Source organism: Physeter macrocephalus, chromosome 7, assembly GCF_002837175.3.
Source record: "Physeter macrocephalus isolate SW-GA chromosome 7, ASM283717v5, whole genome shotgun sequence".
NCBI lineage: Eukaryota > Metazoa > Chordata > Mammalia > Artiodactyla > Physeteridae > Physeter > Physeter macrocephalus.
Window position 1 is genome coordinate 108,223,774 of NC_041220.1, and position 19,356 is coordinate 108,243,129.

At 53.2% G+C, this 19,356-nt stretch overlaps 1 protein-coding gene across 2 annotated transcripts in view; it reads left to right on the forward strand.

The window, feature by feature from the left end:
* The window catches only part of EVC (EvC ciliary complex subunit 1), an 81,276-nt gene that overhangs the window by 23,486 nt on the left and 38,434 nt on the right, over positions 1–19,356 (forward strand). For both annotated transcript variants that reach the window (XM_024119412.3, XM_024119413.3), the window contains exons 7-11: positions 2,640–2,777; positions 5,915–6,073; positions 10,363–10,579; positions 12,242–12,390; positions 14,843–14,941. In XM_024119412.3, coding sequence (XP_023975180.1) covers positions 2,640–2,777; positions 5,915–6,073; positions 10,363–10,579; positions 12,242–12,390; positions 14,843–14,941 — 762 coding nt within the window. The remainder of the gene's footprint in view (positions 1–2,639; positions 2,778–5,914; positions 6,074–10,362; positions 10,580–12,241; positions 12,391–14,842; positions 14,942–19,356) is intronic.

A 19,356-nucleotide genomic window follows, 5' to 3' on the forward strand; every position in this document is an offset into this window, starting at 1 on the left:
ATATAAAAGTATAGCTGTAAACATAAAACTAACGATGTATATTATTAAAATGTGGGAAAATATTAGAAGTAGAAAAAAAGAGAATGTTGGTCGTACCCACTACTCAGAGAGAACCACTATTGATTCTATTTTCTGTACAAGTGTGGGGTATTTTAAAATATATAATTTGCTTATTGGTTATAACTCTTCCTACTACTTTGCATTCTTCTCGTTTCAATCTTTTATACAAGCTTTATATTGTTTTATGTGCAGCAAAATGAGTCAGGGCTTGGAGTCAGGGTGGTGGAGATTGATATCCTGGTCCTGTCTTTCACAAACTCTCAGAATCCTAGGTTGTTCCTTTGTGCAATGGGATAATAATTCCCATCCTGCGGGATTACAGAAAGAAGAAAATGTGTATGAAGCACCTAGCAAAGTAACAACCAGACCCTGATTATATGATTGCTGCCATCATTCCCATTCCCACCAACACCACCACAATCATCTTCATCATCATCATCAATATCATTGCCATTATTATTGTTTTATTACCAACACAGTCACCACCACCACTATCATCATCATCATCATCATCATCACCATCACCACCACCATCTTTATTATTGTCATAATCATTCTTATTATGAACATCACCACTGTTATCATTATCTTCATCATCATTCTCACCATCCTCATCACCACCACCATCACCATCCTCCTCCTCATCACCACCACCACTACCAACATTTCATCATCGCCACCATCACTGTTGCTGTCATTCTTACTCCTCCCATTGCCACCATCATCCTCATCTGCATCGTTATCCTCATCTTCGTTACCATGACCATCACCACCTCCACCATCATCCTCATCATCCTCACTCTGCCATCACGACTTTCATCTTCGTTATCATATCATTGTCATAATCCTCATTCCTTCCATCACCACCATTATCTTCAGCATAGTCATCATTATCATCCTTAACACTGCAACCATGAGATTCGGGGGATTGGGAGGAGGGGGTGTTTCTTCCTCACTCTTCCGGATTCCAAGGGGGAGGATTCATCACTACCTCCCAGGGAGAAGGCAGTGCATCTTCATTTTTGTTAACGTCATTGTCATCATCCTCAGTACCACCACTACCGTGATCCTTATCATCAGGCAATGCACAGAGTGCTTTACACACATTATTTAATCTTCACAACAGCCCTGTGAGTGACCATCCTTCTTTTTGTTTATAGCTGAGGAAGTCGAGGCTCAATGAGTTTAAATGACTCTCCAATGACAAAAAGAATGATAATGGTGGTGATACTTGTAATTGTACTAGTAATGAATGTCATATGGAAAGAATAAGAGCTTTGGTATCTGCAGGCCTGGGATCAAATCCCACCTCTACCACTTCCAGAGCATCTTAATTATGTCAGTGGCTACTGTTCAGTGGATGTAGTCTGGCCAAGGGCTTTAAATGCATACTTTCCTGTAATATTGACAACAGCCTCAAGACTTCTAGATGAAGATGAGAAGTGCCCAGAAATGGCAGCTGCTTTGGAGAGAAGCAGCATAGTGCATGCAGTTAGAAGAGTGGGGCTCTGGAGTCAGTGAGCCTAAGGGGCCTAGCCTAGCACACCACTTCCTACTGGGAGACTTTGGACGAAATATCTCAACTTCCCAAAAATAAGATTCCTCATCTGGAAAAGAACCCTCATTTCTCTCTTGTAGAGATGCTGTGAGAATTAGAAGTCACATATGGCTTCCGCTTGGATAATCAATAGCAGTTTTCCTAATGAATTTGGACCCACACCAGTGTTGATTACGTGTCAGTGAACATAGGTCTAGAGAAAACAGAACAGCCCAGAAAACAGAACAGAACAGAAAACAAACCCTCCACACTCCAGGCTGGGGTTTGAAGGACTCCATACATAGGGTTCCCCTTTTCCTTCTAAGTTCTGAGTTAATTAAGAGAAAGCATTGGGGAGACAGAGAAATGTCAGCTTTATCACTGAAAGGGGCCAGCTTGGAAGACATAGCTTAGGTGCACAGCGATCAAGGCTTGCTTCCTAACACTGAATCCCAGGATTAGCTAAATTGCTTACTGGCAAAGCTGGGCCACCTCAGGCCTCCCCACACAGAAGAGGGACCTTTGCTGCCCAGCTCACTCTGGGCTGAGGCCACACCAGAGCAGTGGCCTCCCCTGAATGGTCCATCCCAAAGAGGAAGAGGTTGGGCAAGCTAGGGGCTGTGCTCACTTCCTGCTTTTGAACCGCCAGTCAAATACATATCACTTCCTCCCTGGGGTGTACTAAGTAATCCTTCCCCATGGAAACCAGAGGAGTGGGGAGGAGACATTCCATCCCACACCCCAGATGTCATGACATGTTCCCGGACTTCATAAAGATAGGAAGATACTGTTTCATTGTTGTTAAAATATGGCCTATTTTGGGAGGATGAGGGAAAGACTATAGAAGAAAATGCATAATCCATTATTCCCGAGGCTCTGTGATGATTTTTATCATCAGTCCTTCAGTAGGACAACACCCAAAGCATTTAATTATGGTTAAGGAATATTTTATGATAATGGGGTGAAAATAAAAGTGTTTCTTCTCTCGAATTTAAGATACATTAGGTTTTTTCCGTATTTGCCTTTTTCTTTTTTTCTCCAGGATTTGGAGGAATTAGAAAAGAGACTGCAGGTCAGACTGTCAAACACGGAGATGTTGGCTGCTGGTGACTCTGAATACATCACGCTGGCAGATGTAGAAAAGAAAGAGAGAGAATATTCTGAGCAGCTAATAGCTAATGTATGTGATGGATTTTCTTTCCCATATAAAAAGCGTGGTTTCTGGGACAGTTCATTTGGCGAGATGAAAGAGGTGGTACCTAGAAGCATGTTTAATACTGGAATTCCCTGTTGTGTTCTGCCCTGGAGCCAGGGATCCAGTTTCTGAAGTTAGTGATAGAGCAGGTATAATTAAGGGGCCAAGAGTTACTGAGGGAGTCTTTCTTCCCTCTTAATGAAGTCTCCTTGTTTAAATTTTACATTGATCTTTTTATCATTCAAAGCAAAGATCACCCTAACCCTGTGTGTCATTACCGCCCTGTGGCTTAGAACAGATGCCAGGTGCTAACTTCTCAACCTCCAGGCATCACTCGTCAAAGCATGTTTTAAATTCTAGAGAGGATGGCTTCCCTCAAGCTCTCTTTTTTGCTTTGAGGTTCTACTACCTGCTATCTCATATATCACGAATTAAACAAATATTTTCTTGGCACCCAGGTATTGTGTTGGACTCTGGGAATTCAAAATGAACTTAGACCTGGCCCTGCCAGGGAGATGCTCAGGCCTGTCTGACGGGGGGTACTGACAGGTGAACGGATGAGGACTTGGTGGGTTACAAGCGCCGTGATAGATAGAAGTATGGGAAGACTGAGGTACAGTGGGGGAGAACGATTCATTTTATCCCAGGGTTATGAAGGTCTTTGTAGAAGAAAGGGTCATCAAGAAGCTTTTGGGGAGAAGTGTGGATGGATGCTGTCCAGTGGGTGGACAGAGAAGGAAGCGGGCTGAGCAAGATAAAGCCAGAGGTCTTCCCTGAGGGTTTTCATCTCATGCCAAGGAGATGGGAGTCACTGAAGCAGCAGAGGGTGGCTTGGCCCTGTTTTAGAAGGACTGCCCAGGCTGCTGTGTGGAGGGTTGTTAGGAGGTTTGGGGCTAATCCAGCAGGAATTTCATGAAGGCAGTTGCAGTAGGGATGGAGAGGTAAGAAAAAGTGGGAGAGCTGATAGGGTGGTGTCTAAGGAGGTGGTGGTGGGAAGAGGAGGGTATAGAGGATCAGGTCTACGGAAATAAGGATCCCAGGATGAGAACAAGTTGAGAGGGAAGATGGTGAGTGTGGCTTGACATCCTGAGTTGGAGATGCCTGGGAATGGAGAGTCTCCACTAAGCTCAGGTAGGATCACATGGAGAGCGGGGATATTCTCGGGATGAGATGGCTAAGGGAGGGTTCTCAGCCCAGATTCTGGTGGTGCATGGACTCCCCGAGGCAGCGGAATATCTTGTCCGTGTCTGCACATTGCAGGCAGAGGATCAATCGTCCTCATAAGATTCTCTAAAGTATTGGTGTCCTTCACTGACAGAGATGCTTCTGGTCCAGGGGTGTGTGTAGAAGGGGTAAAGAAAGGAGCCTCATGCCAAATCTTGGATCTTGCTGGCATTGAAGGAGAAGGAGTCAAGGAGAATCAAGACAAGAAGCAGAGTATGGACCTTGAAGAACCGGGAGAAAGTCATGTCATGGATGCCAAGGGAATCGCGAGTTTTTCAGAAGAACGGAGCGGGCCTCTTCGTTCTCTGCGATGGGAAGAGAAGAGGCGAAGCTGCTTGGATGTAGAACTCTGTTGTTTCCGGATGTGCAGGAATTCACGGATGATAGTCCACATCCTCTGATAGCAGTTGGAAAGGAAGTCATCTGATGGGGCGAGAGGGGGCAAGAGCAGGCTGTGAATGGGAGGGAGGAGGTGGCCAGGGCAGATAAAGGGTTTGCTGAGCTGCCACGTGGCCCTTGAGACAGGACACCAAACTTCCGAAGAGGTGCCAGTTCGTGCAGGTGTGGGTTTTCTCCTGGCCATGCCCGGCCCCTGAGAGATGGCTGGCCGGATTAACTCAGAGTTTCAGGTCGCCATCTCTCTCCACCTTTAGCCTTAGCAAGAAGATCAGCACGGGCTTCTGGAGCCACTAAGCCCTGACCCCTCCCATACCCTGCCCAGCAAGCAACATCCATCTCAGCATCTGAGAGGTGGAGCCAAGATGGAGAAAATCACAGCTGTGGGAGTTGAAGGGACCTGAATCAAATATGCCTCTGCTTCTTGCTGCCTCTGTGACCCTTGACGAGTGACCTAACTTTCTGAGCCTGTTCCTTGTCCCTCCGATACATATTTTATCTAGAAATAAAATGTGTGAAGCACGGAGCCTGGCTTATAACCTGCATGCCGTAAAGAAAGTCGCTATGACTATGGACATCGTTGTTCTTAGAGTCTGGAAGGCTGCAGTGACCAAAATTTAGCCCCCAACATTCTAAACCACTTGGCGATTCCCTACTCTGCTCCTGATAAGATGGTGGAGGAAGGAAAAGGATTTGAAGGCAAAATGTCTTTATGGTCATCGTTATCTCTGTCATATTGTTCCTTTATACTTTTTTTTTTTTTTTTTTTTTTTTTGGGGTATGGGGGCCTCTCACTGCCGGGGCCTCTCCCGGTGGGGAGCACAGGCTCCCGACGCGCAGGCTCAGCGGCCATGGCTCATTTTGCGGTATGCGGGCCTCTCACTGCCGTGGCCTCTCCCGTTGCGGAGCACAGGCTCCGGACGCGCAGGCTTAGCGGCCGTGGCTCACGGGCCCAGCCGCTCCGCGGCATGTGGGATCTTTCTGGACCGGGGCACGAACCCGTGTCCCCTGCATCGGTAGGCGGACTCTCAACCACTGTGCCACCAGGGAAGCCCGAGTTCTTTTATACTTTTAGGACAATAATCAATATTTAAATGGCCATTCATGCTTTTATTTCCAGGATGCGTTTAATCCCCTTTAAAGATCTGGAAGCTTCCAGGAGCGCATTGTCGAATTTCATGCACCCGCCCCACTCCCTACCCCACTGCCGGGCAGTCTTTCAGCTGTTTGAGCTGGGGGATCTCATGGTGCTTGCCTTCCTTATCAGCAGCCCTCTGGTGTTTGCTGAAAAGCCACCTCGAAACTTACTGGCACCTACAAAGAGGAACCTCTGGAGAATGTGCTTGTTGCCAAGATAACTTTCTCCAACTTGTAGAATTGTTTATAATCTCAGTTTGTGATAAGGGGTGAATAGTAATGCCCAAGCCTGAGCCGGACAGCTTTAAAGCTTTCTTAAACAAGTTTTCTCCCCCTACCTCTTGCATCTCATTCTCATTTCACAGATGGAAGCTTTCTGGGAACAGATGGAAAACATCCAGCACTTTCTGGTGGACCAATTTAAGTGTTCCAGCTCCAAAGCCCGACAGCTCATGATGACTCTGACAGAAAGAATGATTGCAGCTGAAGGGCTATTGCGTGATTCTCAGGATTTGCAGGCTCTGGTAACGTTGGAGGGGGCAGGGAGGGAACGTGACATTCAAACTAGAGACTTGGAATCCGGAAGCTTGGAGCACCGTAGGGGTCATTAAGTTCAACACCTGCAGATTGTAGAAGGGGATATAGAGGCCAGAGAAAAGCAGTGTATCCATCCGTCCCTCCATCTGTCCATCAGTCATTTATCTGTCCGTCCATCCATCTAACCATTCCTTTAGTGGAGAGACTGGCCCGCTCCACGTCACTACAGTATAGGGCACTGGTTCTCAGTCCTGGCTGCACGTTGAAATTATCTGAAGAGGTTTAAATAGTACTGATGCTTGGGTCCAAGATGGGTCCCCACCCCAGAGATTCTTAGTCTGGATTTTTTAAGGTTCCAGGTGACCACAGTGAGTAGTCATAGTTGATGCCCACTGGTGTGGATGGAGCTTCGGTTAGCTCTCCTGGACAGCCCCATGTATCACCTAGGGGGCTTAAAATAATGCCCGTGTCCCGGGCCTCTTGCACAGAGATCCAATCTGATTGGTCTGAAGTGGAGGACCTGGCCTTGCTATTTTTAAAACTCCCCAAACAATTCTGATGTATAGCTGGGAGTGCAAACTACTGGCGCAGAGGAGGCCACAAATCCAAATCCGACCTTTGAATCTAAGCTTAGCCACTTGAAGCTGTGTGATCTCGAAGAGGTTACTTAACCCCTCTGAGCTTCAATTACTGTACTTAAAAAAGGTGGTCCCAGGAGTTGCTGCAGGCAGGGCCCGGGGAAATGCTCGGTCACTGTCGGGTTTTGTTGTGGAGGTTTCGGTCTAGCCCTGCTGTGTGCAAAGTCCAGGGCACTGCCCACCCATTTCCCCTTCCTCTGACCTTGAGAACTCATGAATTACATTTCAGACCTGTGCACCTGCCCAGGGCACTCCTGACTCAGAAACCTGCAGCAGCCGCCTTGCCCTCAGCTCAGAGACTCAGCTCCTCAGACCTGAGGAGAAGGCGCTGCTGAATGGAGCGGTCCCTGCTGCTTCTGCACAAACTGCTCTGCTTCTCAAAGTGCGGTCCGCAGACCGGTAGCATCAGCGTCACCTGAGAGCTGGTTAGAAATGCAGAATCTCATCCCCCCTCCCGAATCAGGATCTGCATGTTTAACAAACTCCCAGGTGCACACAACTGTTTGAGAACTTTCTTTGCTTTTGCTTGTCACGTACACGTATAATTTCCTTTCCCTCCTCGGCACTGCTGAAAGATAGACACACAGATATTTCATTCCCGAAGAGCAGAGGAGCCAGCTAAGCGACTCACCTCGGACTCCCATGTTGCCTAATGATATCACTCAGCCTGTGCCCCAGGCTTCCTGGTTTGCCGTCCAAGGCCCTTTGAATTGGATTTTGATTTGATAAGGCTGCCGATATGAATGCTTATCAAAAGAGAAAGATCTTTTTCCTTTTATTCTTTTTTTCTTTGTATTTAATTATTATTCCATCAGCAGGATATTGATGCAGAAAAAAAACCTATCCTTAGCTGACTCTGGCCCGAGTGTTAGCCAGTCACTTCCAAATAGGAAGAAGGGAAAGAATTTTCTCCAGGTTATCTGTAGGCCTTTCCTTCTGTCAGCATTTCATGAGCACCTGCTGTGTGCCACATCCTGTTACAGGAACAGTGTTGCAGACTGGAGCTAGAAACCTGAGCTCATCCCCCAGTTGCCTTTTATTAGCTGTATGACGTTGAACAGGTTACTTAACCTCTCTGTGACTCAGTTTCATCATCTGTAAAATGGGAATCTGAATAGCATCCGCTCTGAGAGTGTTAGAAAGTGGACAACATGTAAGACCTTTAGAACAGAGCCTGGCCCAGGGGAAGTGCTCAGTATGTGATAGCGATTAGACTCTGGCAGGCCAAGTGTCAGCAAACAAAATAGACATAAACGAGTCATCGTAATGATGCGTGGAAAGAGCTACAATCTATGTTTGTACAGAGAGGGACGGGTTGGCTCTGCCTGTATGTCAGCGTATGTTGTTGATAAACTCCAGAAGAATTCAAATTCTCAGGCTGGAGACATCTGAGCAGTCTGGCCTGGGCAGTCGGAATGTGTCGCATGGAGTTGCTGAATATCAGAACTGGAAGAGCCCTGGAAAGGGGCCCAGAGGTCATCAGAATCAGCTTCTAGGGAAGCTCGAGAGAAAGAGGATATGGCAGGAGGGATGCGGGGACCTGCTGTACATAATTATGACGACAGCTTGCATTCACGAGCACCTACTATCTTCTGGCTGCTATTTTAAGTGCTTTACCTATTTTAACTTATTTAATGCTCACATCCACTCTGTAAGTCAGGCGTAGGTGAGGACACTGTGCCCAAGGTCATGCAGGTGTGGAGCCAGGTTTGAGCCCGGGCACGTCTGAGGACTGGCTACAGCTCTCAGAGCCAGCAGTGGCCCCCTCGCCCCCCATGCAAGCCCCTTTACTCCTCCCACCTTCCATCCGATGCGCCTCTCCTCATGCTCGCCTCTCGACTCTACTCATGCTCGCCTCTCGACTCTACTCCTGTCTTTCCTCGAATATAAATCCAGAGGCTGAGCTGTCACTCTCCAGCCGGGTGGCCTGACCGTGATGCCTTAGAGGTGGCTGCTCTGGGCACTGGGCTTTGTCCCCGACGCCCTGAGCCTCGCTGGATCCCTTGCCGTCCACACCTGCACCGAGCGCTTATCCTCTTGCGCCCTCTAGCGGTCATGGGCCCGCTGACGGCCGTCGGGCTTATATAGCTGGCGGAGAGGAAGGTTCAGAGCCGCTGTCCCTGGGCTATTTGGGTGGCGTTCCAGAATAAACCTCAGTGCTCTTGCCCATAACTGGGGGATCATTGTCCTTGCCCTGTTCACACGTTGCTCAAACACAGACCAATGCAGTTCAGCAAACAGTGAGGCCCAGGGCTGGTTACCGGGTATTGCAGGTATGGCCGCTGTCTCAAGGGCTCTCAGGCCAGCCTGGGACTGTCCCTATGCTTAGGCAGAGGCACAGGAGCGGCAGAGACGGGAGGAGGGGGCCGTGGAGGTGGAGGGGGTCAGGGAAGGTGCCACACAGCGCGTTAGGACGAGCAGGACCTGGCCAGGCAGGGGAGTGAGAGGAGGCCGGGAGGGTGTGCCAGGTGGAGGCCCGTGTGTGCAAAGACCGGGTGTGCCGGGCAGCCAGGAGCAAGGAGGTGTGGGGGACGAGGCTGGAGACTCAGCCAGGCTTGGTCCTGAAGGGCCTCGTGCACCGTGCCCAGGAGTTTAGACTTGGTTTGAAGGCAGTGACTGCAGGGTTTGGGCCCCAGGATGGCAGAGCCACGTTTGCACCTCAGAAAGGCCCCCTGCCTGCCGTGCGGGCTGGGGCGGGGCTGAGCGGGCAGGTGGGAGGCTGGCAGAGCAGGGACGGCCCTGGGCAGTAGCCCAGGGCGGAAGTGACCGGGGCCTGAGCTGGCCGTGGCTCTGGGCCAGCGGGAAGGAGACGGAGCGGAGAGGTGTGAAGGAGGCAAGGGTGCCGGCGTGGTGGGAATGAAGGGCGGAGGCGAGCTCAGGCCGCCGTGCCGGGGGTCCTGGGAGCCCACCCCTAAGTGGGAAAGGTGTCCTTCTGAGGCGCAGGGCGTGCAGCTTTAACGTGATGCACGTGCTCTCATTCTACAAGGTTCCTGGAGCAGCTGCTCTCTGAGACGGGAGGACAGGAGATGCAGACCTGCAGGGTCCACCCCTGCCTCTGGTGGACATTTCCTCCGTGGCGGAGGCGTCCTGTCCGAGAGCCGTGTCCTAAGTGAAGGACAGCGTGGTAGGGCAGGCAGGCCTGGTCTAAAGTCTGACGGCTGGGGTCCCCCTCCAGGTCAGGCTTACCTGGCGAATCTCGTTAATCCCCAGCACTCAGGTTCCCGGAGGCTCGAAAGCCAAAAGTCCCCGCGACCTTTATTGTTTCTCGTAATGTTTCTCCTCCAGGGCTGTGGAGGCCCGAGGCCCCGTCGACTGGGGAGGGTGACAATGGGACAGGGGGACTTCCCTCTTTGGTCGTGTGCATTTATTAAATTCCTCCCAGAAGCGTGGCCCACTCACCGAGTACCAAGCGCTTTCCTTGTGTTATGCGGCGTCAGCCTCACCACGTCCCCGTGCGGGACCATTTTGTCCCCATCTGAGGGGCAGACACGAGAAGCTCGTGAGAGCAGTTTGGTCTGTGCTCCGCTCATAGGGAGGTGGGGCCCCAGGACCCAAGCCCATGACTGTTTACAGGCCCTCATGGCCAAGTACTGACCCAGGGCGTTCCAGCCCGTTGTCGCCTGTGTTGCTCTCCTTAGGACACCCTGGAGAGGACAATGGGGCGGGCACACGTGGCCAAAACAATTGAGTTCCTGAAGCTGCAGATCCAGGAGGAGACCAGATGCCGCCTGGCCGCCATCTCCCACAGCCTGGAGCTGCTGACCGTCGAGGGGAGGCTGTCGGGGCGGCAGAAAGAGGAGCTGCTGACCCAGCAGCACAAGGCCTTCTGGGAGGAGGCGGAGCGCTTCGGCAGGGGTGAGCGAGTGGGCCAGGCCCGGGCGCCGGCTCCGCCGTGCGTGCTGCAGGCCGTGTGGGCCAGGGCTGGTGGCGGCACTTGCAGGCGTCGGGAGCAGCTCCCGTGAGACTGTAGCACAGGCTGCCAGCCCAGGTCACCTCCTAGGGTCCGGGGTTGCCTGCTCCACATCGTCGTCAGTGATTCAGGCTGCCGGAGAGGCGCCCGGAACATGCAGAGGGCAAAGGAGGCGGGAACGCCCAGAAGCCCTGCATGTGTCACGGGGCCCGGCTCAGCTGCAGGTGGGTGAGCGTGGACAGGGGTCAGTCACGTGGGACAGGAGAAGGCACCCAGCGTGGCTGTTTCCTACACGTGCCACTGCGCCCGGGCCCGACCCTGGGAGATGGGCAGATCAGGGCTCAAGACATCAAGGGCATCTGGGACTTAGTCCAGGTCACACCGCTGGTGGGACCCCCCAGGAAGAAACCCAGGTGTTTCACCTGCAGGAGGTGACCACATGGAAAACTTTCTGTTGGCTGGAACTTGGGACCATGTAGAATCTGAATGCATCTGGCCTTGGGGGTCACCACACACAGTGGTCTGGGCTTTGTCAGTGGGAAGCGAGTGTCTGGGATGGGATGGTGAAGCAGCCCCCTAGGTGGGGCTCAGTTGAACTTGGACAACATGGGGGAGACAAGGAGACAGGGGTGGATGGAGGACCCTAGGCAGAGTAAGGACAATGGTCTCTCCTGGCCACCTGGCCACACTCTTTTCTTTGGTGCTAGAGGCTAAACAGATTCTCAGGTCAAACCTAAGGAAGTGTGCCTGCATTAGGCCAAGTGCAGAAGGAGGTGTGACGTGCGTGTGGGGCGGTGGGGATGGTGTGAGATGCTGAAACCAACGCTTCCAAGGACTGCAGACCCCTCGTCGCCAGGCCCTCACTTGCTTCAGCAGCTTCTTTGCTCAGCACCTCCCCCAAAACCCAAGTGAACAGAATCTGGCCAACCTCTTCCTTGGCTCTACTCCCAGGAGCCTGCTCTGGGGTCCCACGCTGCCCGTGCCCCCTCTTCCTCCTCCCCCCGCCACCGCCCCGGCCCTCATGCAGCATAATTTCTTCTCCTTCTGCATTCCTCCTCTTGCATCTTGAGAGCTGGGCTGGGGCCTGCTCACTGGTAGACCCCAGTTCCTGGCCCTGAACTTGGCGCACTGCTGGGGCCGAATGACGCAGGTGAGCTGAAGGGTGGTTTTAGGCCCCGCCCCTCTCTCCCCAAGTTCACCTTCCCCTGCCACAGGGGCCCTTGCCCTTGGGTTCACCCTCCTTCTCTTCTGCTGATCTAATAACTCACCCTGGCAGTTTTTGAATATCGACTCCAGTCTGACATGTCACTATCTTCCTGAAGACTCAGGCTCTCTGCACCCTGTGTCACCTGTCCCTCCCTCACACTCTTTTCTCCGGGAAAATACCCCTTTGTTCACTTCTTGGTCAGGTTGGCCGCTGCCCTGCACAGCAGTTACATGAAACCTCTTATGTTGCTCTGAGCCCTGGGCCCCAGGGGGAGGGCCCTGAATGATAAAACCAGAATAGAAAGGGGACTTGCCCCAGAGTTTCTGACCCTCCACGTGCTGGCAGAAGCAGCCAGTGGAGGTTTCGCCGGGGCAGCAACCTTGTTTTATTGCAATTTCAGAGTTTGTCCAGCGAGGCAGAGACCTGGTCAAGGCCTCACTGGTTCACCAGGCGGAGGGGATGGCAAGGCTGACGCTGGCCCAACAAAAGGAACAGAGGAGCTTCCTGGCCACGGCGCCGCAGACCGCCGACCCCGAGGAGTTCCTCCAGGTGACCTGCTCCTGACTCGCTCCCACGTCCGCGGGCACAGCCGTCCCAGGGAGCCACGCGGGTTGATCAGGGTGGCAGGAGGGGGCTCGGCCCCCCGCTGCTGCGCTTGGGAAGCCAGAGGCTTTGGCAACTGCCAGACAGGAGGTCTCTCCTCTCCTCCCACCTGTCAGCCCAGTGACCTTAGCCCGCTCCCTTGGGCTCTGCATCCGTAGCTTCCTCGTCTGTAAGCCAGTGGCTCGAGCAGCACTGCCCTCACTGGGACGATGGAAAGACGGTGGGAGGGGCCGTGGAGAGGGCTTCACGCAGATGGCGCAGGGCAAGGGCCCAACCTGCGATGCAGACCAGCGTGCCATGTCCCCAGGCGGGACGGGCACGTCCTGGATGTAAGGCAGGCTGTCACACAGGGATGGGCCCCCCCCCGCGCTGAGTCAGGGGGCAAGTCAGGGGAGGACCCTGCACGTGGGGCTGAGCAGGCAGGACCAGGGAGGTGGCCAAGCTAGCCAACGCTCGTGGTCTTGACTGGGAAAAAGACAAGGAGACCGGCTGGAGGGCAGGAAGCAAGGTGTCACCCTGCTTGAGGGATAGCAAGTGAGCTGGCGCCAGCACAGGCTGGAAGGACCAGGGCTTGCAGTTCGCAGAGAGAGAGCAGGACTCTGCCTCAGTGTTTCGCTGTTGGTGGAGGTGGGGCGGGGGTAGGCAGGGCTGCTTGTCAGTGGTCCTCCCCCAGGGTTGTTAAGCGTTTGGGTGCTGAGGCAGCAGGACCTGGGTTTGGATGCTGACTCTGCCACTGTGTCTGAGTGGCCTTGCTAACCCTCTGGCTTCCTCATCTGTGCAATGCGAATAATAGCACCCACCTTGCCGGGTTGTTAAGACTCAGCCAGACCAGGAAGGGGCAGCCGTGGCCTGACTGTCTCTCCGGGTCTCTTCTGCTCTTCGCTAGCATTTGCTTGTCTCAGCTCTGCCGGGGGGATGGCAGGACTGTAGCTGGGTCCAGGCTCAGCCCAGAGCCCAGACACATGCCCTCCTTGGGGGCCAGCACGGCGGCAGCAGCTATACCCCAGTGAGAGAAGCCAGCGTCCAGAACAGAGGAGAGGTCTTCACGTCCCTGGTTTCCTGGTCCAGTGCCCTTCCCTACCCACAGAGCCTCCTCCCGGGGCCCACGCCTGGGGTTTCTGGGGTTTGTCATACCGTGGGGTGGGGGGCTGTTTCTGTCTTTAAGAAGATCCATTTGAAATGAGAGTGAAAAGATACGATTATACAGCAGTTTGTTACTCTGAGATTCCTAGGCCCTCCTCTCTGACGTCACATGGCTCAGTGCAAGTCCTGAGTGTGGAGACGGTGACAGTGTCAGCTCTGCAACCCAGGACTTCAGCACAGCCAGGACCTGGTGCTCAGGAAACGTGCGACCAAGGAGGGAAGGGTTGAGCGCATGCATGCATGAAGGAATGAGGGAATGACTGAATGAACAAACGAATCAATGAATGATGGATGGAAGAACAAAGGAACACATAATTGAATGAACAAAGAAATGAATGAGGAACCAACAAATGAAAGAAGAGTCAAACGAATGAAGGAAAGAATGAATGAACACGTGAATGAATGGATGGATGATGGATACAAAAGAACAAATAATGGAATGAATGAACAGACAACAAAAAAGTGATTGAATGAACAAGGAACTGATGAATGAGCACAGACTTTGGCACCACGTGCAGCCCCTCCCTCTCAGCTCCCCTCCCACTCTGCCCCCGCCAAGGCCAGAGGGTTCTAACTACCTGGTCTCTGTTGCTGTTGCTCCTTGAGCTGGGACTGTGTTGGCTCCCCATCTTCCTTCCAGGGACCCTTCCTTGTCCTTCAAGACTCAGCTTCCTCATTTCCCCCAAGGGGCCTCTTCCCCTACAGCTGCCCCCTAAGAGGAGTCCACCCTCTGCGGTTTTGCCTTGCGGTGCCTTCTGACTGCGTCTGGGGCATCTGGTGCACGCCTCCCTGTCCCTCTGCTGGGCTCCTTGAGGTCCACGTGGTCAGAGCGGAGTCTGGCTGGCCACTGACCGCACTGACCTCCAGTGGCCCTGCTAGGCCTCGGGCTCTGCTGGGTGGGCCTCCCAGGGCCTGGATGGCGGTCCCCAGCAACTGAAATCAGAATATGATGTCTGGGTGGCTCGTGGCCAGGAGAGAAGGGTGACGGGGGTGCTGGTCGCACCTCCTCCTGCTGGGTACACAGATAGAATCACAGTCTGTGGTTTTCCTGGAGGTCGGATTCACTGGTGCCGGCCTCAGCCACAACTCACAAGCCATGAAACTCACATACATCCCTGGGCCTGGGCCTCAATTTCCTTGTGTATAAATTGCGCTGAACATCCTTCCAACCTGAGAGGCGGGGTCAGTTGAGGAGGTTTTTCTGGGAAAAATATCAGCATTTTCCTACCCGATTCAGCTCCTGTTTTACTCACAGGTTTTTCACGAGGTCCTGGAGAGGCAAAGGCTGATTCGGAGTGACCTGGAGGAAGAGGAGAACGTCAGAGCCACCAAGGCCGTGGCCGCGCTCTGCCAGGTACGTGGTTTCCAGGTGGGACTGGCAGGAAAACCTCAGGATCCGGGCATGTGTGAGAACCTCACATCCTCCTGGGCTGGGGACCCCGAGACCCTCTTTGGCAGAAACCAGGGAGGGAGGTTGGTCCAGGTCACATCTGAGGCCCCTTCCATTTCTGAGGTGCTTGGGACCCTCACCTCCAAATGTCCCTAGAGGCAAAGGTCTTTGGAAGTCAGCTCACCCAGGATGAAAATAGGCCAGCGTTTGTGGGTGTCATGAGTGTAGAGCGGTGATGAGGAAGGAGGGTTGGGCTTGAAACGGAGGCCTAATTTCCACTGCTGGTGCCACCTCTTTCTGCCTGGGCAACCTCGTGCAGCTCTGGAATGACAGCTGGCTTTGAGAGAACAGGAGAGAGCCCCCGAGCCCTACAAAGCCGGAGGGGCTCCCGGGATATGACAGTGACCAAGACAGGCAGAGCTCCTGCCCCGGGCAGGACCCAGAGCTGCTGGGAAGGTGGAATGTGGCCCTGGTCAAGAAGGAAGGTGAGAAGTGGGGAGCCGCCGTGGTGGGGAGCGCCCTGGAGAAGTTTCACCTGGACCCAGAGTGCCTGTGTCTGCGTCCTGGCTCTCCTCCCTCCTCGCCGTGCGGCCTCCAGGACATTACTTGGCCTCTCTAGTTCTCAGTTTCCCCATCTGTGAAATGGGGCCAGTGATGCCCGTCTCCATGGTGGTGGTGTGAGCACCGAATGCACGTGAGGCCCTTGGACAGCAGCTTGCACCTGGGACGTGCCCAATCCGAATTGGCTGCCCTTACAACATCCGTGCTGACGGGTGCAGAGAGGAGGGTTGAGAGACATAGGGGTGAAGGTGAGGTCAAGGATGGCCATCTGCTGGAGGTGATGCCTGAGATGGGCTTTGAATCAGGAGGTGGGCTCCAAGTGGACCAGGGGTCAGGGGGCAGCCCAGACAGGACATGAGGAAGGACAGGGAGTGCAGCCCCTCGTCATGATGGCGACTGTGCGGGGTTCAATGGTGTCTGTATGAGTTTTCAGAGGCTGCCATATCAAAGTACCCCAGCCTGTGCCTTAAACTCAGACATTTATTTTCTCACTGTTCTGGGGGCTAGAAGTCCAACATCAAGGTATCATCTAGGTTGGGTTCTAGTGAGGCCTCTCTTCCCGGCTTGGAGATGGCTGCCTTCTCACTGTGTCCTCGCATGGCAGAGAGAGAGCTTGGGTGTCTCTTCCTCTTACAAGGACACCAGTCCTATCAGGTTAGGACCTCATCCTGTGACCTTGCTTAAGCTTCATTATCTCCTTAAAGGCCCTATCTCCAGATATAGTCACATTGGGGGTTAGGGCTTTAGCATATGAAGGGACATATGCTTTAGCCTATGGAGGGACATAATTCAGTCCATAATAGTGTACCTCAAATTTCATGTCCCCCAGGAACCTCAGAATGTGAACTTATGTGGAAATAGGGGGGCTTTGCAGATGTGATTAGTTAAGGAGAGATCATTCTGGATTAGCATGGGCCCTAAATCTAATGACTGGTGTCCTTATGAGAAAGTCATCGTGGAGACAGACACACAGGGAGGTGGCCGTGTGAAGACAGGCAGAGACTGGAGTGATGCGGCCACAAGCCAAGGAACACCTGGAGCCCCCAGAAGCCGGAAGGGGCAGGAAGGATCCCCCGAGAGCCTCCAGAGGTAGCTGACACCTTGATTTCTGACCTCTGGCCTCTATAGCTGTGAGAGAATAGACTTCTGTAGTTTGGGCTATCCAGGAAACTGATACCGGAGCCAGTCTCGTTCAGAGCCAGCCACTGTTGTAAGTGCTTTCTGAGTATTTGGTCATTTTATCCTCACGAGAATGCCGTGAGGCAGAAACTGCATTTTCCTTCCTTCACAGATGAGGAGCCAGGAAGGATTTTCTTGAGGAAAGTGCAGGGTGGGATTCAACTTGTCAAAGTCCCAGGCTCCCAGGCAGGAAAGGGAACAACACCGTGCCTCGGGGCGGGGGGGGTCAGGACTCAAATCCCTGTGCTGGGAGTGAGCGTACTGAATTCCAGTCCCCTTCTGGGTACTCACATGCTGTGTGACCTTGAATTGGTTACATAATCTCTCTGTGCTGGCCCAACCATCCTGCTCAAGTCCTACAGCCAACAAGCAGAGAGATGGGATCTAAAGTAAGTCTCTCTAACCTTAGTGCTGATGTCCTCGCCATGACCCATGCTGCTGAGTGTGGGCTGTGAATACCGCAGTGAGGACAGGCTCCGGACTCAGATGGCCTGGGGTCCAGTCCCAGCCCAGCCATTGACCAGCTGTGTGGTCGGCAGCCGTTATCTAACTTGTACCTCCATTTCCTCTGACGCACAGCAGAGTCTGAGGACCGCTGCCTTGGGGGGATGGGGTGAGAGTCCAATGGACTAAGACTCATGGGTAGATGCCATTGATAATGTGCCCACCTGAGCTCTTGTCCAGCAGGGGACGGTGTCCAGCAGGCTGACACTTCCTCCTTTGAGCTGCAATTAGAATCTAAAGTCTTGGTCAACTAAATGCCACTTTCCTCCCCCACAAAGCAAGGCTAAAACACCGATCACTGCTACAAGGAGGAAATATATGTGGAAGTGCCGGGCCAGTCTCAGTGGGTGGCAGTAATACATCATTTTCAGTAAAGATTTGATGATGCTGATGTGACCACAGCCTCCTGCCCCAGCAGCGTCCTTAGGATATTGTACGCTTGGCTTACCGTGGCTGGTCTGGCTGCCAGCCCATTGAAGTTTGGGCCGAGGAAGTAAGGACGCCCTTGTTTCTAGTATCAGGAGAGCCCAGCAGGTGTGAGTGAGGGGTGATGGCTGCTGGAGTCTCTGTCTCAGAAGCAGGCACTTGGAAATGCCCTGCGGGAGGAGGGGTCAGGGGCAAGGTGAAGGGGGGCCAGCAGTTCTGTGCATCTGTGCAGGTGCTTTTGAAAGAAATGGCCCAAGGCCTGTGCCAGCTTCTCCTCCAGAGTCAGCACAGAGCTCTTTCCTATGATTCACGTCGTCATTGCACATCAGGCCCTCTGGTACCAGGTAACTTTGGTTTATTTTACATCCCTTAATTGTGGAAATCATTGCCTTGGGCATTGGAAACTGCTTTACCTGATATTTCCAAAAGGTGGAGGTTGAAATCCTCTGGTGTGGTAGAAAGAAGCCAATTGGAAGATTGGAATGCTTGGCGAGGACATTCCCGGGTGGGCGCCCAACATTCCTGAGTGGGCGACCTCGGGCAAGAGCCTTAACTGCTCCAAGCCCATTTCCTTATCTGCGAGATGGAGACGGAGAGCCTGCTGACCATTGTGGCAGTGCAGGAGGGCAGGGCTGAGGGCCTCATGCGGCAGGTGCTCAGTTAACACCTTCCCTTCTGCTCCATCACTGAGCGTGTTGAGCAGGAAGCCTTGAGCCCAGGGGTGGTGAGCATGACTCTGGACCCGGGGCCTGGGGGAGAGTGTGGCTTCCTCGCCGACCAGCTGTAAGCTTGTGAGCCTGTTAGTTCATTCATTCAATGAATATTATCGAGCACTGCTTTGTGCAACCCACAGTCTCAGCACCGGGGCCTCAGCAGTGAACCAAACAGATAAAGTGCTTTTTTTTTTTTTTGCGGTATGCGGGCCTCTCACTGTCGTGGCCTCTCCCGTTGCGGAGCACAGGCTCCGGACGCGCGGGCTCAGCGGCCGTGGCTCACGGGCCCAGCCGCTCCGCGGCACGTGGGATCTTCCCAGACCGGGGCACGAACCCGTGTCCCCTGCGTCGGCAGGCGGACTCTCAACCACTGCGCCACCAGGGAAGCCCTAAAGTGCTTATTTTTGTGGAGCTGGAGAGGCAGCAACACATGTGGGGTTCCAGCAGCCGCAGCAGCAAGGAGGCCGGTGTGGCAGCTCTGGGGGAAGGGGAGACAGGTACAGGCTAAGGTCAGAGTCTTGTAGGGCCTTGCAGTCCATACGAAGACGTTTGCATTGACTTCTGAGTGAGATGGGAAATTGCTGGCATGTTTTGAGGAGGGAGATGACTTGCCTTATGTTCCCAAGGATCCCTCTGGATTCTGTACGGTGGATGGACCGTAGGGGGCAAAAGTGGAAGCAGGGAGGCCTGGGGAGGCATCGCAGGGGTCCAGGCAAGAGATGCTGGGGGCCTGGGCCAGGATGGTGCGGGTGAGGATGGTGAGGAGGCCTGGGATTGGGGTCTGTTTTGATGGTCAGAATCTGGGTCTCCTCTTAAAATGGGGATGGTCACTATCTGGGTCTTCATATGGCTCTTCAGAGGCTTGAATAAGTTCACACATGCAAAGCACGTAGAAGGGTGTGAGGCACACAGTGAGCACTTAAATCTGGAATCACGATCCTGGTTATTTTATTTATTTATTATTTTTTGCGGTACGCGGACCTCCCACTGTTGCGG